General features: G+C 36.5%; 1 protein-coding gene and 1 long non-coding RNA gene across 2 annotated transcripts; one reads left to right on the forward strand and one right to left on the reverse strand.

Annotated features, from left to right (window-relative positions):
* The first annotated feature begins 6289 nt into the window (after nt 1-6289).
* LOC121761924 (protein JINGUBANG-like) lies at nt 6290-8158 on the forward strand. Its single transcript, XM_042157637.1, has 2 exons — nt 6290-7126; nt 7760-8158. Exons 1-2 carry the CDS (start codon nt 6290-6292, stop codon nt 8156-8158), a joined length of 1236 nt encoding a protein of 411 aa, XP_042013571.1.
* A 12528-nt stretch (nt 8159-20686) lies between these two features.
* LOC121761938 lies at nt 20687-22622 on the reverse strand. The gene is made up of 2 exons (XR_006042131.1): nt 21624-22622; nt 20687-21515 (listed from the first exon to the last, which is right to left on the reverse strand). It is a non-coding gene; the product is annotated as an uncharacterized LOC121761938 (long non-coding RNA).
* Between the last annotated feature and the right edge of the window lie 3226 nt (nt 22623-25848).

The following is a 25848-nucleotide window of genomic DNA, read 5'->3' on the forward strand; positions in this document are numbered from 1 at the left end:
GTGAACTCGAGTTTTAACATTTTAGAAAAGAATATCATCGAGTATCACAAAACATTTTCATAGACTGACCAGTCAAAACAATCTCCCCACTTTCTCCACAATCAATCAATCACATCCTCTTACCATAGTGCGACAAAAATTGCCAAACTATTCGCCCACGAGACTGGCCGACTAGCAAGGATGGTTCCCGATCCCACATGTGTACACAGCCTGATAGGGTTTGCGGCCCTACTCAGACCCGAATTCTTTCACACATAGCCCTATAGCCTAACGGAGCAAGCTCAAACGAACTAGACATCAGGCAACAATCTCAACATCAAAACAATCATGGCATGACATAACACTTTAAACCACCCTTATATCTCCAATATCATAATTTTGAAACCTTAAAGAGTTTTAGTAAAGAAAGCCCACCTCGATTGCTTACAAACACAGTTCACAACTTTATTGAAATTCTTGCCAATATAAGATCTTTTGGTCGGCCAAACACTCGTCGGAACCTACTGTCCGAACACCACAGTTTTCATGCTCAACATTTACAAACTAGAGTTTGCCTATCATTCATCCACACATACATATTCATGCTTTCAATACATATTCCCGATTCAAAAACGACATCACAACCATGTTCTCCTATTTACACATAGCATTCACCAATGAATCATCCACAAACTCACACACACATACATACACGCACATACACATACTTTCTCATGCAAACATCCTTCCCAACCGATTAATTTTTAGATCTACGATTTCTACACTCACTATATGCATGAGGGGATCAAGAAACATGGATCCAATGGTAAGAAGGAGAAAGATGAATCAAAGTATACCTTTCTCTTGAAAAACAATCGGTAGGAATGACGAATGATGCAATTCTTCGATAAATCTTGAATTTCCAACTCCACAATGATGCAATAACAAGGAATTGGTGAAGGATTGGTAGAGAATGAGAGGAAGAGAGAGACGTCTGGTATGGAGAGAAGAGGGAGGCGAAAATATGAGGGCTAGGGTTAGGGTTCTTTTAATTTATAGTCTAGGATAAATCCTACACTAAAGCAATTAAAATTGTGGAAGAATAAAATAGAGCTCAATGAATAAATCCCACCATTAAAAGGAAAATAGGCGTGTAGTATGTGGGGGAGTAATTTTCGAAATTTGCTATTTAATTAGCATAGATATTTATTTGGTATTTACTTGGAGAAAAAGATATTCACAAAATAGGTAAAAAGATATTGAGTATCTCATAAATAAGGTAACAAAATAATTCAAGCATCTCCAAGTGGGGAAATAAAATGGGCCGTGTATAGTGGGAAAATCAAGGAAAAATACTTAAATCCTCAAATCAAATAGGAATAGGATTTAAATTTGGTAATTTCTTGTAGGAAAAGACTCTCACAAAATAGGTAACAAATAAATTAATCCCACAAGTAATTGAAAGGCATATGGGCGAAAATTATGAGGTTTTAGGGAATGAAAGAATCTAATCCTAATTAACATAGGATGTAGAGAGATTTGGCAAGATATGGTAAGATTTAATTGAACTTTAATTCAAGGAAAGAGATAAACATGATACCAATTAAATCTACAAAAATAATTCCCTCTCCTAATTAATAGGAGATTTAGAAAATCTCAAGGGATGGCCAAGGGGTCGAAAATCATGTAAAATAGCATAGGGATAATTTGGTTTGGATTTAATTTGGATAAATATCCCAAAGCAATTAATTAAATCCAAGAAAGAAAGTATTATTTCCAATAAATAAGAGGGCCGAAAAATTCAAATAAAATGGCTTGAATGATTATGCATTATCCCATTTAAGTTAATTCACACATTGGAAGCTTAATCACATTAACTCACATAACTCACAACAACTAATTTCACATAATTAACTCAAACACATAGAGACTCAATTTGTTCAAAAGAAATTCGCATTCAACATCCACATTAATTAAAATAAAATAAGCCATCAAATAAAAATAATAAAAAAAGTCATAATTTTCCAGGGTGCTACATCCTTCCCCTCTTAACAGAAATTTCGTCCCGAAATTTGGTCGTCTTCCATAAACAATTCGGGGTACTTTTCTTTCATCCTATCTTCCAACTGCCACCTGGCTTTCTATGTTCGCATGCTTATGTCGTAGTACTTTCACACTTTCTCACACATAGCACACATTTACAACATCATGTCACTCATGCTCATGTTCCAACATAATAGTATCATCACATTAGCATATTCACACATAACTTCCATACACATGCACACTCTTGCCAATACACCCTTATCATATCATCATCAATTTCATATTCTTTCAATAACTTAAAACATACCTCACTTTCTTGTGGTTGAGCGTGATGCTTCGGATGTTGAGCCTTCGTGACACTTTTAGTCTATGGGTACTAATCTAGGCTTAATCTGAAAGAAGACTCTCGGACCAGAGCGAAAGAACGAAGCTCTGATACCACTTTGTCACGACCGCCCTTATTAAGGATAGTAAAGATGGGGAAATCGTGACTAGGGAAGCGACTAAGGAGCGGGGAAGAAGAAGGGGAAAACAATAAAAGACGACATCTTAAACAAAGCTTCAAAAGAAAAGTTTTAATCGATTAAACAATTAAGCAGCGGGTTAATATCTCAAGGTAATTAATGTCATAAAGTAGTGTAGAGCAAAACAAAAGACTTTATCAAGAACGATTCGAAACAAGGCAGCGGAATAAAGGTGTCTAGAGAGTCATAGGGAGACGCCGATGTATGAAGACACGACGCATCCGGAATTTCTTAAGGCTCGACTCAACATCCGCCGCAACATCACCGCTCAACCTGCACAAAAAGAAAACATATGCAGGGCTGAGTACTTGACATACTCAGTGGACACACACCAAAATATTTGATAAAAGTTATGTCATCCATACCATAGTGAACTCGAGTTTTAACATTTTAGAAAAGAATATCATCGAGTATCACAAAACATTTTCGTAGACTGACCAGTCAAAACAATCTCCCCACTTTTTCCACAATCAATTAATCACATCCTCTTACCATAGTGCGACGAAAGTGTGGCCACACTATTCGCCCACGAGACTGGCCGACTAGCAAGGACGGCTCCCGATCCCACCTGTGTACACAACCTGATAGGGTTTGCGGCCCTACTCAGACCCGAATTCGTTTCACACATAGCCCTATAGCCTAACGGAGCAAGCTCAAACGAACTAGGCATCAAGCAACAATCTCAACATCAAAACAATCATGGCATGACATAACACTTTAAACCTCCCTTATATCTCCAATATCATAATTTTGAAACCTAAAAGAGTTTTAGTAAAGAAAGCCCACCTCGATTGCTTACAAACACGGTTCACAACTTTATTGAAATCATTGCTCTTCGTACCCACGTACGCAAAACAACCCTTATCAACATCATAACCACATAATACAACACAATCAGTTTTCTATCAACACATTACTCATGCATGCCCTATCGTTCCTTTCATCGTTTTCTTATATTGCCCATCCCAACGTTCACCATCATACACGAAACGAAACCCTTTGCATACATCAACGTGCAACACATAATCACATCATAGGATAAGTTCTTACTCACACATGTGTCATGGATTTCATTCAAAACTTGCCAACAAGACTATTTCAATCAAGACATGAATCTGGAAGAACAACGCAGTCGTTTTGTAAAAATCATTAAAACTCCATCCGATATCATTTGAAGCTAAAATTTGGTCACCACACAGTAGACACATCAAGGTTCATCCAGTTAAAAATCCACACCAAAATCACATCTTTAGGTCTGTCAAAAACAAAAACGAAACTCACTGGACGAGAATACAAATTCTGACAGGACCGCACAGTTCAATTGACAAATTCGTTAAATATTCATCTTTCGTCAAAAGAGGCTAAAGTTTTGACACAACACACAAGACACTTAAAATTTAACTCAGTTAAAAATTCGTGCCAATATAAGATCTTTTGGTCGGCCAAACACTCGTCGGAACCTACTGTCCGAACACCACAGTTTTCGTGCTCAACATTTACAAACTAGAGTTTGCCTATCATTCATCCACACATACATATTCATGCTTCCAATACATATTCCCGCTTCAACGACATCACAACCATGTTCTTCTATTTACACATAGCATTCACCAATGAATCATCCACAAACTCACACACACATACATACACGCACATACACATACTTTCTCATGCAAACATCCTTCCCAACCGATTAATTTTTAGATCTACGATTTCTACACTCACTATATGCATAAGGGGATCAAGAAACATGGATTCAATGGTAAGAGGGAGAAAGATGAATCAAAGTATACCTTTCTCTTGAAAAACAATCGGTAGGAATGACGAATGATGCAATTCTTCGATGAATCTTGAATTTTCAACTCCACAATGATGCAATAACAAGGAATTGGTGAAGGATTGGTAGAGAATGAGAGGAAGAGAGAGACGTCTGGTATGGAGAGAAGAGGGAGGCGAAAATATGAGGGCTAGGGTTAGGGTTCTTTTAATTTATAGTCTAGGATAAATCCTACACTAAAGCAATTAAAATTGTGGAAGAATAAAATAGAGGTCAATGAATAAATCCCACCATTAAAAGGAAAATAGGCGTGTAGTATGTGGGGGAGTAATTTTCGAAATTTGCTATTTAATTAGCATAGATATTTATTTGGTATTTACTTGGAGAAAAAGATACGCACAAAATAGGTAAAAAGATATTGAGTATCTCATAAATAAGGTAACAAAATAATTCAAGCATCTCCAAGTGGGGAAATAAAAAGGGGCGTGTATATGGGAAAAATCAAGGAAAATACTTAAATTCTCAAATCAAATAGGAATAGGATTTAAATTTGGTAATTTATTGTAGGAAAAGACTCCCACAAAATAGGTAACAAATAAAATAATCCCACGAGTAATTGAAAGGCATATGGGCGAAAATTATGAGGTTTTAGGGAAAGAAAGAATAAAATCCTAATTAACATAGGGTGTAGAGAGATTTGGCAAGATATGGTAAGATTTAATTGGACTTTAATTCAACGAAAGAGATAAATAAGATACCAATTAAATCTACAAAAATAATTCCCTCTCCTAATTAATAGGAGATTTAGAAAATCTCAAGGGATGGCCAAGGGGTTGAAAATCATGTAAAATAGCATAGGGATAATTTGGTTTGGATTTAATTTGGATAAATATCACAAAGCAATTAATTAAATCCAAGAAAGAAAGTATTATTTCCAATAAATAGGAGGGCCGAAAATTTCAAATAAAATGGCTAGAATGATTATGCATTATCTCATTTAAGTTAATTCACACATTGGAAGCTTAATCACATTAACTCACATAACTCACAACAACTAATTTCACATAATTAACTCAAACACATATAGACTCAATTTCCACAAAAGAAATTCGCATTCAACATCCACATTAATTAAAATAAAATAAGCCATCAAATAAAAATAATAAAAAAAAGTCACAATTTTCCGGGGTGCTACATAAATACTTTTATAAGATTTAACAAAATACTTTTTTTCAACATATAAATCTAAATTTTAAGGACTGTTGCACATCGGAATCAAACTTGTTATCTTTGTTCCAAACATTAACCTCCTTCAGCTTGCCCACACATACTTAAATCAACAAAATACTTTACTTCATAATTAACGTTTCATTAAGCTTGTATCACCAACCATTAGCGAAATAAACGCTATCAACAAGAAATAAATATATTTATATCGTAAGAATACTACAAATGTCTTTTTGACACACAGTCTATAATACTAGTATATTCATGGCCTCCCAAACATAACATTTTAAATATACACTAACTTGTAAATTCAAGATAAATTATGTTCCCCTTAAATTATTACTCCCTCCGTCCATGAATTGTGTGACTTAGTAATAGAAGAGTACATCTTACGTAGGAAACGGCCCTGATACAACTTACGAGGTAGTATCTCAATTAACAGTCTACATTAAAGAATGATCAGCAAGTACATGTTGTGGGAATGGTACGGTCGACAAAATTAAGACATAAGTAGCAACGATCGTTAGAATTATGATAAAAAAAAATTAAGACATAGCAATGATCGTTAGAATTGTGATAACAAAATTAAATAGTTTAGCCGTTAATATCTCCCCTGAAATCTCTCCCCATCACCCTCTTTCTCTTCCTCTTTTCTTCTCATCATCCCAACCCTTCTCATAAAAATAAATAACGAAGCAAAATGTCATCCGAGAAGAAGAGCATGGCAGGTAACAACATGTCGTCCTCAAGCGGCGACAACGACGACTACCGCGACAGCAGCTTCAACGGCTACGACACCAACCGCAACAGCGGCGAGGGCTCCCCAATGATGATGTCCCCTTGGAACCAGCCTGGCCCCTTCGGCAGCGCCTGGTCCGCCTCGACCAAGCAGCAGCAACTCCAGAACAGCCTCATCGGCTCCCTCGTCCGCGAGGAAGGCCACATCTACTCCCTCGCGGCCAAGGACGACATCCTCTACACGGGCTCCGACAGCAAGAACATCCGCGTCTGGAAGAGTATGAAGGACTTCTCCGCCTTCAAGTCCAACAGCGGCCTCGTTAAGGCCATCATCATCGCTGACAACAAGATCTTCACCGGCCACCAGGACGGAAAGATCCGCGTCTGGAAGATTAGTCCTAAGAACCCGAGCGTGTACAAGCGTTCGGGCACAATGCCCACTTTCTTTGACATCTTTAAAGCGTCCATCAAGCCTGGGAACTATGTTGAGCACCGGCGCAAGAAGAGCGCCGTGTGGATCAAGCACACGGACGCCATTTCGTGCCTCAGCATGGATAAGGACACCGGGATGCTGTACTCGGCTTCCTGGGACAAGACTTTTAAGGTGTGGCGGCCGGAGAATTCAAAATGTTTGGAGTCTGTCAAGGCGCACGATGACGCGGTTAATTCTGTGGTGGCGAGCACCGGGGCGATGGTGTATACGGGCTCCGCAGACGGGAAGGTGAAGGCGTGGAAGAGGGAGCAGAAGGGGAAGTCGTGCAAGCATACGCTGGTGAAGACTCTGCTTACGCAGGAGTCGGCGGTGACGGCGCTGGCCGTTAGCGACACGGATAAGGTGGTGAGAGAAATATCTAAAACTGATTGGTTATAGGACGACAAACTCATAAAGTGGTTTCAGTTATCTCTATAAACAAATTTAGGATATTATTATACTCCCTCCGTCTCATAGAAATAGACCATTTAGGTGACAAGAGTTTTAATACGTAATTGATAAATTAATGAAGTTGAAACTGTGTAGTGAATTGTAGGTCCATAAATGATAAATTAAAGAGAACTAGAAAAGAATTGACTATTTCTATGAGACAGATGAAAAATGAAATATGACTTATTTCTATAGGACGATGGAATTATTTACTTTTCGTTCATCTACCAACATCTTCCCTTAAACCCTTTAAAATGAACTTTAGCGTGGTTGAACTTTTTTCTAATTGATTGGGCCCGCTCTTAATCGAACTGACCCAAATTAAGCCAAAATTTACTGTTGGGTTAACCAATTTTTCAGTTTTTAGTCCAAATATATTGTTTGGTCAATGAAATTTGGCTGCTTTGATAAATGAATAGAAATCTTAGGATTCCATCCTCCTATAATTAACTATGACTTATATAATTGATTCAGTTATTTCTAATTCTCTTTTTACGCACCCATGTCATTTATTGTTATATTTATTTTTCTTTCATTTGTGAACAGGTGGTTTACTCAGGGTCATCGGACGGGGTGGTGAACTTCTGGGAGGTGGAGAAGCAGCTGGCACACGGAGGGGTGCTGAAGGGGCACAAGCTGGCGGTGCTGTGCCTGGCGGCGGCAGGGAGCTTGGTGTTCAGTGGGTCGGCGGACAAGACGATATGCGTGTGGCGGAGGGAGGGTCAGGTGCACACGTGCCTATCGGTGCTGACGGGGCACACGGGGCCGGTGAAGTGTTTGGCGGTGGAGAAGGACAAGGAGGACGATAAGTGGGTGGTGTACAGTGGGAGCCTTGACAAGTCGGTTAAGGTGTGGAGTGTGTCGGAGATGGCGCCGGACATGCAGCAGATGCAAAACAGCAATTTTGATTGGGAGTCCAGTTCAATACCATCAGCCAAATACTGAGGAAAGATTCATTGTTTCAGGTAAATATATGTCAAAAGTGATGGTAGAATTTGAGTTTCTCTACTACTATCGATATTATATTAGTTGATTATTTCTTACCAAACTTTTTCCATGTTTTGAACTTATACAGTTCCATCTTTTTATCCTTTATATTCCTATATATACACATGTATGATTCGGTTCCAAACTTGAACGAAACTGAACTACTCTATCCTCCTATAGTATATGCTTACCGGAGAAAATATTCACTAGTCAAGCCACATCAAGGTGGCATTTTGACACCATTATTTATTTGACATTGTTGAATAAATTTACACCTAAACTAATTTCACTTGATGGAGCTTAACTTTTTTGGAAAAGGCTAAAATATTGTAACATTTTCGAACTTCCTATGTATACAATATACTTTGCATCCATATACATAAGGAGTATATTGTATATAAAGTGTAGGAGCTATTTATAAAAAGATGACTACAAATAATTTTATTATATTTAATTTCTGTTCAGATAGTCATAGTCTAAAATAAAATACTCCCTCCGTCCCGGACTACTCGCACATTTCCTTTTCGGCACCGAGATTAAGGAATGAGTGTATAGCAAATTCAACAATTGCGGCTGTAGGTGATAATTTTTACTAAAAATGGAAAGAGTGCAAATAACTTGAGACGCCCAGAAAGGAAATAAGTGCAAGTAGTCCGGGACGGAGGGAGTATTGTACTTAGAGATTACTTCCACAAACGTAGAAATTACATACTAAATTAAAAATAATTAAAACTAATCATATCAATTGATCAAAAAAATTCTAATCCAATTAAAATTACATTCTAAATCATAAATATAGTAAAACTTATATTATCAATTGATGATAAAAGTTTTAATCTGATTAAAATAATTAAATAGATATAGCAGTACTACACAATTTAGTGTGATGATCACTACTACAACAATAATTATAAAAACAATTACAGAGTATTTTCTATACGATTTATTGTGATATATGTTACATGACTAATATCATATAAAAATTAAAAAAATTAAGTCACTATTTATGAATTAGATTATTGAAATGTGAGATATGTTTATTAAATGAAACAGAATAAATAATTATTCCATCAAAATTAGTGAGCAAAATTTAAATACAAAATTAATAGCAAAATATATTTACATGTAATATATAATAAATGTGTACATATAAATGCATATATTATCTTTATATTGTATATATAGGAGTTCAAAAATGTTACCATATTTTAGCCTTTTTTCTAAAAAAGCGTTAATGCTCCATGAAGTGAAATTAGTTTAGGTGTAAATTTATTTCCATATGTCAAATAAATAGTGATTAGACATACCATGTCATAATGCCACCTTGGTATTAGACAAATAATTCCTCAATCCCTCAATAGGTGTTCCACTTTGTCTCTGACATCGGTTTGAAGAAAGGTAAAAGAAAATAGAGTGAAAAGTTATTGGAATGTGAATCCTATTGATGAGAATCTGCAAAATTAGCCCAAGACTTGTTCTTGTAAAAGCCACACAATTAAATTACAAACTAAAAACACTACAACAATAACATAAAAACACATTACATTGAAACTTAAATAAATACTACACTAAAAAGGATAGGTGTTCCACCCCATAACAAGATAGAACAAAAATAGATCGGATGGGGGAATCGAAATGGAAGAAATTGAGGAGTGAACAAATGACCTCTTGGAAACCGAAGGGCCTCCACCAAAAAGAAGATGACAACCATTGGCAATGATGTGTAAATTTCGAGTTTTATTATCAAGTGTATTATCACACAAGTCTATTTAATAAACTCTAATATTACAGCAATACTGCAAGAATACAGTGTCGATTGTAATACTTCGAGTGTCGATCCACAGGGAAGGTAAAGATTAGTTAACTCCAAAATTAAGAAAACACATAAAAGAAAGTATTTTGTTTTGAAGATTTTGATTTCCAAAAGTTATCGACAAAATAAAGCTACAAGTTAACTAAAGGAAGACTATTCGAACGGGAAAATATGCCACTCCAAGTTGCTCACTAGGCTTGTATTGTTCTACACCTTTAACAATGAAACATAAGAAGGGATTAAAACATCAACCTAATCACGTACACTGAACATGTTTGTGACGTATAATTCACAGTCAGCTGAACACTTGTTCCATGAATTAATTTTCAAAGATATTAAACTCCTGCGGAAGCACGGGAGTAAAAGATCCTCTACTATAATCTCCTACTTAATCCACTATCAAATTATCCTCTGAACAATTCTAATTCGATAGCAATCCAACAATCAATCATTTCTAAACTATGTTAAAGAGACAATAGCATAGGAAATAACAACACTACATTATTAGCCAAAAATATAGTGAAAAATATTAAGCACATTGTTGGACACAAACATATGAGTTCATGGATGTAAAAACATCCATACAAAGCCTAGATTACAACTCGGAGCAACATAGAGAGCTTAGCCTAGAAACATGGTGAAATATGCAATGAAAACCGTAGGAAGCTTGCTCTCGTTGAGTGGAATTGGGATTCTGAAACGGAGCGTCGGAATGATGGCAGAAACTCTGAATTCGCCGCCACCTCCTTCCTCAATTTTTTTGGTGAATCATTAAAGCTCCCTCACGTCACATCTATCTCTCTCTCCCCACCTTTTTCTTTTCCTAATCCCCCTCTTGTCACGTCCCATCCGTTCCCTTTACTCATTTTTCAAACCGCCACAAAACTGCAATATAGCAGTTAAAATGAACTACCCGGCCGGGTGGTATTTTTCAACTGAAAAATCACCCGGCCGGGTGACATGAAATCGACCCCTCCTGGACTTTCCATGCCTCGCGAAAATCACCCGGCCGGGTGAATTATTGGGCATGAAATTAACCCGGCCGGGTGGCCACTTTTGAGAGCTTTCTGCACAGCTTTTCACCCTCCGAGCTTCCTTCTTTGTTTCACCATTTACTCCTCTTCCTACACCATAAAACGCACTTTTGCAAGCATCAAACTATATAAATCATGTAAAGTTATGGGAATAACAATGTAAATTTGATTCACATCAAATACCCCCAAACTTATTTACTTGCTCGTCCTCGGGCAAGATCATATAAAACACAACACTTTGAAGTTCAACTCACAAAAGTTTTTTCAAAAGTTTTCAAAAGAATGAATCACGTAGAGACATGAATGACAAAGTCTAAACCTCCAACAATTCCAATCAAGATTTCCCACTCTCAAGAACCAACACTTATCAACTTAAAACTTCAAGTCAATGTGCATTTCAAAGTAAGTCCAAACATGTGATCATACAACTCAAACCGTCATCATTGACTCGTCAAGCATTACTTACCACATAGACTCACGGATTTCAAATCAAACTTCATTAACTCTACCAAGTTATTTACAAAACATCCACAAACATCAACAATAAGGTCTAAGGTCTTAATTCAAGGTTGTAATGGGGCTAAGGATGAGGTAGGATAAATATGGATAGTGAGCTCAAAGGCTACACATTTGAGTGCCAAATTCTTCCCTCCTACAACTCCCTTCCAAAGATCGAACAACAAGATTTTACAACCAAACTCACTCCCCCAAACTTGAGATCATTCTAGACAAGATTACATCTTAAAAACAAATGGAAGCTCTAACTTTATTTCACAATTTTTTTTTCTTCTTTCATTTCTTTTATTTTTCTTTTCTAAATAAGACCTCGACTCTTGCAAATTTAGAGGTCGTCTTTTTTTTTCTTTTTTTTAAGAACTTCAATATTTTCACATTACATCAAGTCTAGAAATGTCTACTCTTTAAAATTCACCACCCAGCACTTAAACTCAAACCACAAAGCTCAAACTTGTATTTAGCACCCTGATAGTAGCAAGGTCTATCGATGAGGCTAAAATGAGGCTTATTTAAGTAGCTAAGTGATCGGCTAAGTGTTTACACGAACAATAGGAGATTAAGCTCAAAGTGGCTTCTAGGGGATCATTTGATGGACTAGGCATGTGATCATTTGGCCATGGAGTTCATCCTAGTGCCTTATCCTCCCAAATCGTTAACACAAACGCACGCAAGCAGTTCACTCGATAAAGCAAATCACCCCAAAATAATTTTCACAAGACATGCGATTTTCATACTCTCCTCAACTCAAGAAATCGGTTGTAATCACAACATGCTCTTTCAAATAAATTCATGCACTCATTCCATTCATCCTAAGCTTCAAAGTTCAAGTAAAATTAAGCAAGATTTCCTAACCAGAAAGCCGAAGATAAAGCATGCACCCGTCAACTACATAGATTCAAAACATCTTTATCAAGCAATACACCCAAAAATATACATCACAAATCATTCACAACCCCCCCAAACTTGAATGCATCATTGTCCCCAATGCATGCAAAGAAGACAAATAAAGTAAAGGGAAAGAAAACTCCCCCAAACTTGGCGTGATATCCATAGTGCATTCGGGTGAGAGGGTGGGTGTAAAAATCCTTTGCAGGTGTGCATCCTCCTAAGCTCCAATCCGCTCTCCATGATGCTCCTACAAAAAGAACAAAAACTACAAAAAAGAAACACTCAATTCAAAATAAATGTTAGAGGAAAGAATTGAGCAAACAGAACCTCCAACATATGAAACCAAAAAATAAAAACATAAAAACTTGGATTGCCTCCCAATCAGTGCCTTTGTTTATAGTCGTTGGCTCGACCTTCTTCATCTTTGTCTACCTCTATCCAAGCTCCCATAGGCGCTTCTCCGCCTTCTCTTGCTCGATCACCAGCTCTTCACCATCTACTCGAAACACCACCGTGTTTGTCTTGGTCTTAATCACAACATCCCCGGTCGCTAAGAATGGCCTACCAAAGAGGATAGGCATGTCCTTGTCCTCTTCCATCTCTAGGACAATAAAGTCGACCGGGAGTACAAACTTGTCCACCTTCACCAAGACATCCTTGATAATCCCTAGTGGCTTCACAATTGAGTGATCCGCCAATTGTAGCTCAATATCTATTGACTCAATCCTCGCTTGTAGACCGATTGACCTCGCCGTCTTCAGAGCCATCAATGATATTCCCGAGCCTTGATCAAGTAGGCACTTTGGGAACTTTTTATCTCCCATCTCACATGGGATCACACAACTCCCAGGGTCTTGTCTCTTCGCAGGTATCTTCCCCTTCACCAATTGTGAGCAAAATGCGCTCAATCTCACCACACCATCCTCTTGTATCTTCTCATTTTTTGCGATAAGGTCCTTAAAAAACTTGGAGAATTTAGGAAAGTGTAGGAACAAATCCACTAAGGACACATCTACTCTGACTTTCCTAATGATACTCATCATCCAATCGAGTCTTTTCTCTTGAGTTATTTTCTTTGTCTTCTTCTTCTCGATTGGGAAAGGAGGCGGGGTGATAAAATCTGGAAAATTAAATGGACACTTCGGGTCCATTGCCGGACTTAGCGGGATCTTTTTGCGGATATCCTTCTCTACTCGAATTTTTCCACTCGAATCGGATTCTTCACCATACTTCTTGCTGCCAGATGCAGCCTGAACTTGACCATGTTGGGCACCTTGCACCAACTTGGGACCTCCCTTACATACCTCGTCCGCCCGTGCGTGCGAGGAATGCAAGCCTAACATCTCATCCGCCCCCGCGTGTGAGATGCCGGAAGTACCTTGGCCGTCAATTAATGGTGTCGAACCTAACTCGCGACCACTTCTTAGCTTAACTGCCTTGCACTGCTCATAGCCCTTAGGATTGGGCACCGTATTGCTTGGGATGGTATTCGGGATTCTTGTATGTGATGATGTAGCTAGCTGCCCGATTTGAGTCTCGAGGTTCCTCATTGTAGCTTCCATCTGACCAAACTTTTCCACCGTCTTCTCTTTGAAATTCTTATTCTCCCTTTGACTCTTAGTCATAAACGAGAGAATCTGTCCCAATTGATCCTCGACTGATGGCTTCTTCTCATAACCCGGAGGTTGAGTGTTGTTCCTCCATTGAGTCCCCGAAGTGTTGCTAGGACCAGCTTGATTCCAACTCGTTTGCTGAGGCCTCCAATTTTGCTGATTGTTGTATTGGTTGCCTTGATTGAACCCTTGGCGATTGTTACCAATGTAGTTCACATCCTCCACGGGAGGTCCTTGAAGACTTGGGCACTGATCAGTATGGTGCCCACCTTGGCACAACCCACATCTCATCACAGTCACAGCTTGGGGTTGAGGAGTCAATTGAAGAGATTTAACTGCCTTTGTCATCGACGACATTTAAGTGCTAATGTCCGCCAGTTGAGCCTCAATTGCGGTCACTCTCTCCGTTCCCTTTACTCATTTTTCAAACCGCCACAAAACTGCAATATAGCAGTTAAAATGAACTACCCGGCCGGGTGGTATTTTTCAACTGAAAAATCACCCGGCCGGGTGACATGAAATCGACCCCTCCTGGACTTTCCATGCCTCGTGAAAATCACCCGGCCGGGTGAATTATTGGGCATGAAATTAACCCGGCCGGGTGGCCACTTTTGAGAGCTTTCTGCACAGCTTTTCACCCTCCGAGCTTCCTTCTTTGTTTCACCATTTACTCCTCTTCCTACACCATAAAACGCACTTTTGCAAGCATCAAACTATATAAATCATGTAAAGTTATGGGAATAACAATGTAAATTTGATTCACATCAGGCAACTTTCATCCAAGCAACCATTTATATCGACTCTCTCGCTAGCTACACGACACTAGGGTATACTTTCGTTCGAGCTCCGCACTAGAGGTATACTCTTTAGAGCTCCGCCCCTAGGGTATACTCTCACTCAAGCTCTGCCACTAGCTACATTGTCCTTGACCTATCGAGCCTGAGCACCACGATTTGAACGAAGAAATAGAGGAGAAGATAAACCCTAGTTGAGGTGCTAGGGGGCGATGTCTGCCAGAACCGGGAATGATAATAAGTTTAACTTTATTTCTCAATGATGAAAATACTATCGAATTCTATTATTTATAGAATTCTAAACCCTAAAACTTATCTTGCTAATCAAGATAGATAATTAAATAAAAGCTTATAAAAGATATGGAAAATAAATAAAGATAACTAAGACATATGCTAAATAAAAAAGATATGCTAAATAGGAAAAGATATGTCGTGTTGATTGTTGAGGAGATATGGCTGAAGGTATTTGGTGAAGGGTTCAGGCAACGAGAGATCCCTATCACTAACCCCAGGCCAACCACCAAGTAACTATAGCTCGGCCATGGATTTTTCCAAACATTCATCTCACCCAACATGGGGAGGGACTCTCTCAAAGGAGACACTCTTTTAACTCAACTCTAATCTATCTATTACAAAAGAAGCAAATGCCCTATTTATAAATGGAAGGTGGAATGGAAAGAGTCAAAAAAATATTTAAACTAGGGTCGAATATGAAAAGGCACTCAAATATATTAAAAAAATCCCGCCTGCGCTTGTTCCTATTCCAGTGAGTCACTGAGTTCGTCAGTGTCCGAAGCTGGCGATTAGCTGGAAATGCTGTTGTAATCGCCGTACAAAACTAGCAGGTCGCCAGGTTCGTACTGCTATGTGCAGTCCTCATCGAACGGCCATAACCTTTTCATCCGGACTTCGATTGAGGCATACAAGGTATCCACGCGAAGTTCTTTCAATGAAGAAGAAAATGGTGGTCTTTGAATTGCATTTGGACGTCAACTTTACAGGTAACGAACAGTTTCAATATGACCTCAGTTTCGGTTTGGCTGCTTGCCATGCCTTCTCCTTCGTTTCTCCCACAAAAATGGTTTAGCGCTACCCGGATTTCCATTACCTACTTTTTAATATTAGTAAGGCTTGTTTGCTTTGAATGATAAGGCTTGTTAGAATTTAGAACTACTAGTAACTCAATGCACGCGCCATTGTATTTTCTTAAAAAATTGACTATAATATCAAAAAACTTTATCAAAAATAGTAAATAAACATTATTTATTAAAAGTAGATAATAATAATAATTAATAAATTAATTATAAATCCAAGAAATAACTACTTTTTAAATTTAAAAAATCACTATAATTTGTAATCAAATATTTCCATTATCGGTTAATTATTTTGGATTTTTTATACTATAAAAAACAAACGAAAATAAATTTACATAAGCTAAATTTGAAAAAAGGAGAATAATGCAAAACAATACTCCATCCGTCTCATTCAAGATGACCATCTTTCCTTTTTTGTTTGTCCCAATAAAGATGACCACTTTTCAATTTTAGAAATAACATTCTCTCTCCTCTCACCTCATTAAAATATCCAACTACATTTTCTCTATCTACTTTATTCCACCTAATAACACTTCCTAAAACCTCGTCTCACTCAAGAATGTGGTCATCTTGAGTGGGACGAAGGGGTATTAATAAAATAACAACATAAAAATAATTATTTAATTGGACAAATCAACTTAAATAATTTTACAACATGGACAAATCAACTTAAATCAACTTACAAATCAACATCGGGCGCCTGCAATGGATGCCCGAGGACGCCCGAGCTCGATCTTGAGCGATCGGGCATCCATTGTGGATGCTCTAATGATGTTTATATTTAAGAATATGCATGTTATTAAATAAAATGTAAAAAAAAAAAGAAAATGTGCACATAAAATGGGTTCTGGGGGCAAAGCATATGCTAACAAACTTAATGATATTTATAACAAAAAGGGAGATCAAATACCTTCATGTATCCAAAGTATACTCTCATTCACATTAAGTGAATTATTTTAAAGTGAATTATGTTCATTGTTAACAAAACTCCCCCTTTAAATATATATAGATATAGATGTATGGAGAATATAAACTTATCTTTTTGGTGAGAAATGCTTAGTAGAATTTGCAAATTAAACACATGCAAGTAAAATGAGTTAATATGAAGTAATGAAGATAATGAAGTGGGACAATTAATAAGGGAATGACAAAAGTAGAAAACTGAGACACATAATGAGGAACGATGAAAACTTCATCTATAGATGCCCAATGTCCGTAAATTGACGGTTACAATGTGGAACCATCGGTTTTGATTTTAGAAAATCATGATTTTGGAACTAGCTCGTGAGCATATTTAGCGGTTTCAGTTCTTAACCGCTAGTTTTTCAGCAATTTTCAATGTTTGGTTCTGATTTTGGTTTTGGAGGTTTCTCGGTTTTCTTTCTTCTTTTAGGTATTTCGATATGTAATTATAACGTATAAAAATTAATTTTAACAATACAATGAATAAGTTAAATTAAAAGTAAGACATGGCAGTGAAAAATAAAATAACTGAACAATACATGTACAAATTACAATATATTGCACTTTACAAGTATTCGTAACCGACATCAATCTAATAACCGCCACTCGCTGCCTCACTGACCACGGTCATCGTGCGACAGCGCTGCTGACCTCGTCATCGGTGGTAAACTCTTCACCGTCACTCTCTAAACAGAAATTGCGATCGGGCCCTTGTGTTCTCATACCCGCCTTTGCCCAATCATCGAGTAACGTAGTGGCTTCATTGTTTTGGTGGAGAGGTTGCTCCTTTTGTTGTCTAACAAACAACCGCTGACACTTAAAGCTTGCTTGCCAACGACGGTGGAAGCGGGAACACTAAAAATTGTATCATTTCATAATAGTTTAAGACCCGAAGCTATGAAAATAATGTTATAGACTATTTAAAAACTCAAATTGTATGCGACATAAAAATAGGTATTACTCATTTGTAAGGACATTTGCACTTTTTGTACCTTTTTAAAATATATCCTTCAGTCCTTTAGGGGTATTTTAGTATATTTGTGATTTGAGAGACTGCCATCATTTTTTTCTAAATTTGGAGAGAAATAGAATAAAATTTGTACACAGTAAATCAATCCTCTAATACTATGATAATTTAATTTATATGAACTTTACTTAAAATTTCAAATTATATTTAAATAAAAAATTTATTAGAAATTTTTTTATCACAAATTATATTTAACTCAACCACGGTTTCATAAACTGCACACTATAAACCAGTCTTGACAATAATTGGTAAATCATTCGAATAAGTCACAAATCACATACCCATAATAGTAACAAATTTCATTTCATTTCCTAAATAAACAAATTTCATTTCAGGTCATTGAAAGAGGTCATTGAAGAGCAAATGTACAAAAATGATCTTAATGAATTTGAGGGCATTTTTAAAAAAATTGTTAAAAAAGTGCAAAAACATCTGAAACGATCAAAATGGATAGTATAGAAAATTCAAATATGTATTTTAAAGTATAAGTACGGTAAATGTACATCATAGATAGTATAGGGCCTAAAAAGGTACTCCCTCCGTCCCATAACAAATATCACATTTCTTTTTTTGCACTAGTTTTGAAAAATTGATAATAAATAGTTGAGTGAACTAGTACCTAGAAAATGAAATTTGCACCTTTTTAGTACCCAACATTTATAAAATCACATTTTCATTCAGACCCCTACTATGACATATTATGATTCAGTCTTTGAGCCTCGATACCTAAAGGCGCTTGTTAGGATGGATTAGCTAGGATATCCTAACTTTCGTTTCCGACGCAGAGATGTGGATTGATTGTGACTATATGGTTGTTCTTTTTATTTTATTTTTCATTTGGTTCCTAGTTTAGTTTTGATAGCATGGAATATCCCGACTTGTGGGAACTTCAGTTTGTTTTCTCTTCATGTTCTTGCTTTCGATCCTAGTCACTTTTGGGCTAGGATCGGGGAACTTTATATTTTGATTTTATTCACGGGTTGGGGGTCTGCCTAACCCCCCGCCAATTATGGGTGTTTTTTATTAAAAAAAACATTTATAAAATCACATTTTCATTCAAAAAGTTCCATAAATCCCAAATTCAATCCCAATTTTTACTACTTTATCCTTTAGCTCTTGAGGGGTATATTTGTCCATTTAGTTTGATTTGAGGACTAAACTTGTGATTGTCGAATGTATATGTACTTCTTTTGTGGTTTTTTAAGGGCAAAAATTTTTTATGGTATTATTAATCTATGTATATTATCTCAAAATAAATTATATAAATCTTCGCATTGTTATCCAAAAATGAATTATTTAAATCTTTGTAGTTTATTTAAATTATTGCATTACAATCGGGAAATTAATACTCCATCCGTCACACAAGAATATGCACTCTTTCTTTTTTAGTCCGTCCCGCAAGAATATACACTTTACCCATGGCAGAAAATATTAAATTAATGTTCCAGTCGACGATCCGAACAAGTGGTACCATAGGCTAGGTGACACGGTGATAGACCCAAAAGGTTTGTGTAGGCTAGTGTATTCAACTGATCAGGAGGTTATTCCCAACCTAGTTGTGTTGCTAGCACGACGACCTAAAACCTAGTATCAACAATTTCCTCAACCCACGTTTACTGGCTAGTATAGTGGGAGCAAGGGTCGAATCCCATGGAGACAGATGGATGCAAGTTGTGATTGTGGTGATAATATGGAAGGGTTGGTTAGCTACCACGCTTGGGTTGAGGTTTTACCTAGACAAAAAAACTGACTGGTAAGAAGTTCTCGTAACAGATGCAGTTGGGTACGTGAAAGGTAGGTTGGTACGACTTTAGTGCATGTGAAAAGTGAAAGTTTACTAAAAATGGGGTGACAATGACAGAAACGGATCTCCGACCGAACTGGCTAATGAACTGCCAGATCTGCCAAAAGTCTGAAAAAAGTAGAAGGACAAAAGGTAAAGTAGCTGAAAAGTAAAAGTGGTTCACAAATGGGATGTGGATGTTGTCTTCTCAAACAAGTATGCAACAAAATTCAGATAAACACAGATTCCATGGATAACAGTTCAAACAAACACTTTTCACAAATTAAGATCCACAATTAAAAGCCAAAACTTTAAAACTAACTACCGATAATCCCAGATTTAAACATACTGATTAACATGCAAGGTGGCGACAGTCACGTAATCAACTTCAAACCGAACGATTTAACACTTGAAATCCTAGCTAACAAACTCAGATCTAGCCTACTCAAACGAAATCAAGCTTCAATACTTAGAAAATTTATGCAAACAACCAGATCTAGCTAATCTAGGCAGAATGAAATACGATTGCAACGAAAAGATGAGAAATAAACAACTTCCACATCATAGCATTTGGATCCCTGCATAATACTTCGAATCAACAAGAGATTAAGTTCCAAAAGTAGATCCAACGAGATAAAAATGAAATACGAAGCTAAACTAAGAAAGCAAGTAAAGATTGTTTTTGCCACTTGGGCGATGAAACAGTTTCTAGCGATTAAAACTGCTGGAAGAGTCGACGGTGAACGATTGCCGGTGGAATCATGGAGTCTTCAAGTGATCATGACTGGTGGCGAGAAACGAAAGGTGTGGAGCTGTAACGACCCGCTAAAACGATATTATTAGAAACAATAATGTTGGCGTAATTATATATACAAGTGACTTTTTGCATAATTAATTTCGAACTACGATAGAGGGTTGTTTACGATAGAATGTCATTGTTGTTTCTAACGTCAGCCAAGTATATAAAAAAATATATATATATAATAAAAGAATCAAGACCCAAAATTAAAATTTTAATACCCGATACATTCAATAAAAGTCCAACAAAATTTAATTTATACATCCTGCGTTTTAAGAAAATCGGGTACTTCAACGTGGACAGCCACGAACTTGAACCGATTATACCTACACCAAATTAAATGAATAAGTGAACAAATACTCAAATAATTAATTTAATAAACAAATAAAATAAAATAAAATAAAATAAAAAGGGGGTCGATCCTGTGTATCAACAGCATTAAATGCTGCATTAAAAGATTTGCAGTAGATATCATCATTCTCTGACAGAATATATGCCACTTGCATCTTATTCTTACCAGATATGCCACTTGCATCTTGCAAGATACGCCACTTGCCATCTTTATCTTTTATGTATAAGTACCACTTGCCATCTTTATCTTTTACGTATAAGTATATTTATGCAAATCATTTTCTTTCACACACATCAGATATCCTAAATTCCCTTCACAAACCCCACATAAACAATTATTCCACATCAATCTCCCAACAAAGCTGAGGCAGGAGGAGAGGAAGCAAATTCAACAGCCCTTTTTCACGATCAAACAGAAGTGAGTACCATCAACACCTCACTTTTTTCCCACGTATTACAACATATTGCATATAGGCAATTTAACACCTCAAGAACATAGTTGCTATAACATCTCAAGAACATAAAAATGACAGATTCTCAAAGGATAATAGGAACTTAGCTTGAAATGACATAGGAGTCTGCCGGTGAGATTTCCGTCACTAAGCTTGGCACTCCGTCACTGATTTTCATTCTTTACAACCTGCAAGTTTGAAATATAACAAAACTTTGACATCAAAAATGGAATCTTTGTGAATAAAACAAAAGGAGAGAAACTAGATCAACAAGTAATTATTTTTGGTCACCATACATGTCTGAAATTGGCGGCGGCAGCCGATTTGGAAGGGGGTCGACATCGGCGGTGCATGCCAACGGAGATGGCTGGAAACTGAGTGGAGAGAGAGAGAAAGCTGAGAGAGAAGAAGAGAGGGAGAGACGAGAGATAGGAGAGGAGAGGGGGAGCCGAGGGAGAGAAAGGAGGGGGCGAGGAAATAGCTGATGGAAGGAACACGCCGGCGGTGGAGCGACGGCGACGCCGGAGGGATGGCTGGTCGACGGCAGCGAGGTGTGAAGCTGGGTGAGGAGGCGGAAATTCTGATTTGGGGGAGGGTTTTTCCCTATTTTGTGCAATTTGGGGAAGGAGATTGAATAGTGTTTGATAGAGAGAGAGACCGATCAGTGGGTGGAGTATATGAGTTAATTAAAATTTTGAATTGGGGGGCTGCTCTTTTGTTGAATATTTATTGGGCCACTATATTAATTAGAGTTGGGCTAATGATAATTCATTTGGGTTGAGTTAGTGAAAAATATGAATTCAGCCCAACTCCCTTTAATAGATGACACTGTAGTAATGTATTTATTTAAAGTAGTCCAGTTTCAAAAATAAACTTTATTAGGAGGAAGTTTAATATTCATTTGTAGCCTGTTTTAAATTAAGGTTCTTTTAATATTTTTATTTGATCTTCATGTTTTCTAATGGTGAAATTAATTTGGTCTTATTGAAGTTGAACCTCCGAAGCTAAGTAGGTAATTTACTCCTTGAATTAAATCAATAATCTTAAGTATAAATCAAATCTTTGGATTAAATTTTTCTTTACCGAAATAGATATGAGGGCCAATTTTCATAGTAATGTATGGAGTTCTAATTTAGTCGAAGCCCGAGAATAGTGGAAGAAGCATCAAATAATATGAGTTTTAAAAATTCTTTAAAGATAAGTGAAAAAAAGGGGAGATCAATTATGAGGCATGCATTCTAATTTAAGTAGTTTTGTCCTTGAGTCTAATTAGTGTATTATCCTATTGTGATATTTTCAAAAGGGTACGTTCGCAAGTAAATTTGGAACGAAAGATTCAAGTTAAGGGAACTAAACGATCAAGGTGAGCTTTCCTATACTAAAAAATATAAATCGTATTTTATGAAAACACGAACACATGTTCGTGATACTTAAAGATGTTGTCTTGCCATAAATGTTTTTGTATGATGCCTATCTGTTTGGCTAAGGCCAAAGGAATTATGAATGATGATATAAGTCGAATTCGGGTCCCATTGAGGGTGGTGTCCCCGCTCGGACTAGTGTACACAAGCTACCTCTGACATGTTGGGCAGAGCAGGTGACCGTGGAAGGTGGCCACCTTCCCGGCACGAGAATACCTCTGACATGATGGGCAGAGAAGGTGACCGTGCGAGAACACCATCTCGACGGCACAATGTGATCAGATATGGCTAAGTACCGGAAAAAGGGGTTGCAACCTAATGTGAATATTTTTAGTAAGCTCGGGCCTTTTCAATAAACCCCCGAGTGTTACTGTGATGATGGCTTGACAATATTTTCAAATGTATATTTGTATATTTTGGCAATGTGTTCACTGAGTACTTTTGTACTCAGCCCTGCATATATTTCTAAATGTGCAGGTTGAGCAGCGTAGTGGTGGAAGAAGTGCTATTGAGACAAGACATTTAATTCAGTTAGATTTTGACTCTCGGAGGTTCATGTCTTCATACAAGGAACCGCGTTCATTTGTTTCCGTTGTGCATCTTAAAAGACTTGGGTCTTTTTGTTCAAAACTCTGATATTTTGAAATTTTTACAAACAATTACCCGAGTTTTTATGATTGGGTATCTTTTCTTCTATGTATCATCACTTGATTAGTCATGTCTTGCAACCAATGTTTGATTTTATTTTCCCCTAAATTCTATCCCCGCTTCTTAAATCCTCAGCTAGTCGCGATCAACCGTGTTTTCTATCCTTAGAAAATGCGGTCGTGACAGAGTGGTATCAGAGCATTCTTCCTCGCTCTGAACCCGAGAGTCTTCTTTGAAAATCTTTGGTCTAGCCTTGCTCCACTAGACTATATAATCGATGAAAATGCTCTTAGCACTCCCACCAATCGCGCTCAATGAGGAAAAAGGTAACTTGTTCTTCTTCAAAAGAAAGTCAAGATGTTTAAAAGTTTGAAATGGAGAAATAACTCATGCAGTTAATTTGAGTGAACAGATGAAAATACCAAGTTTAAAGAAAGAGTTGATGTTTCTTGATTTGGTAGCGTGCTTAAAGAAAGAGTTAGTATGTGTTTTCTTGGCTAAAGACTGTGAATGCATGAATAAAAAAAAGTAAATTTCCTAAATGGAAAAATGTACTGAAATATAAAAGTATAGAGTATACGAGTCTGGTACCAATTGGTGAAATGATATCTCTTTTTGAGTTAGTCATTGAATCATGTTGCTAGTATGGGGAAATCGAAATTTCCAAGAACTTAGAATACTTAGTTATGCCGAGCTGTTCATGTACACATACCCAACTATTTTTCCCTTATTCTTTTTTCACTTTAATAATTTTATATTAAAATTTATATCTTTCAAAAAATACCGCTCCCGTTATCTCATTAAAAATAAAATATTTACTTTTCATCACGAAATTTTATATAGAGTTATTTTATAAATTAATAAGGAAATAATAAATTAAAAGAGATGAAAAAGTAGAGATAGTGTTGTTTCAATTTTAGGAAACATTTTATTTTTAATGAAATATAACCCGAAAAAATATTTTATTTTTAAAGAAACAAAGGGAATAGTATTATTAGCAATCGACAAAGAAAATATTATATATACTCCATATTCCATAATGTTTTGTCATTTTTTTTCATTTTCCCCTTCCCATCTCAATTGTGGAATAACTTCCAATGAAGGGAACTAATCTTGAAATAGAAGTGGATACAAATATGAAATACCTGTTATGTTATACTCCCTCCAATCTACGGTAGTTGAGACGTTTCTTTTTGGCACGCGATTTAAGAAATATTGTGTTAAGTGAGTTATGCAAAAGAAGAACAAAATAGATGGAAAAAGTAGAGTGATGAAGAGCAATAAAGTAAGAGAGAGTAAATAAGTGAGAATAAATATGTTAGACTTTTACTAAAAAGGAAAATGACTCTACTATTATGGAATGTACCAAAATGACAAAATGAGTTCACTATTCTGGAACGGAGGGAGTACTACCGTACAATTTATTTAATGTGATGTGACCTTGAAAATACATTGGATTACCGTGTTGGGTATTGCTAATCCGTCGACCACAACTACATGAGACATGAGTTATTGATTTATTGTGGACTGGATTACCGTGTGAAATGAAGTAAATATTTAACGAATTTCTGTTCGGTCTATGCGGACTGGATATTGAATAACTAGCATACCAAAGACTTTCAGTTTTCTGATTTACAGAAAATAGATATTTGTAAATTGTTATGATTTGATTTGATTTGATTGCTATAATCTAATCTTTCACAACTAAGGTAGCAAACTAATACTCATTTTGTTATGAAAGAATAAACAAATTTATAAATAACTTAAATTTTAATGTCTAATTTGTAAAATAAGAGAGATACGAGAAAAAATAAAAAAGAGAAAAAATATAGTAAAAGTACTGCTAATGGGCTGTAGGGTCCACATATTAATGGTGTGTAATTTGTTAAAAATATTTCATATTCAGACTTGATATAACTTTCGAGGACGACACAAGATGGTCAAACTAGTCTATTTCTTTGAGAAGGGGGAATATATTGCAGGCGTGTTCGTAAAATCATTTTTTAATTTTTTTGTGGGTTGTTTTTTCTTCTTAGTCTCCTTCTGTCCCGGTAAATATAAATATTTGCCTCTATGCAGGTGGTGTATTAATTAATCCACTTTCTCTGTTTTTTTTATTTAGAGTGAATTGCAAATTTAGTATATAGTAAATGCAGATTTCTTATTTGTGGTACCTTGTAAAACTGGTAACAAGAAGTCGTTTTTTACTCCCTCCGTCCCATAATAATTGTCACTCTTATTTCGAGCATGAGTTTTAAGAAATGTAAAGAAAAGTTGATTGTAAAAGTTAGTGAAATATGGGGGACCCATTTTTTATATTGATTTTATAATAAAATGTGGGTGAGGTGAGTTAGTTAAATGTGAGACATATCTATCATTTATGGTAAAAATGAAGTGTGATAATTATTATGGGACGGACCGAAATGGAAAAAATTGATAATTATTGTGGGAC

This window comes from Salvia splendens, chromosome 13 (genome assembly GCF_004379255.2).
Source record: "Salvia splendens isolate huo1 chromosome 13, SspV2, whole genome shotgun sequence".
Lineage (NCBI taxonomy): Eukaryota > Viridiplantae > Streptophyta > Magnoliopsida > Lamiales > Lamiaceae > Salvia > Salvia splendens.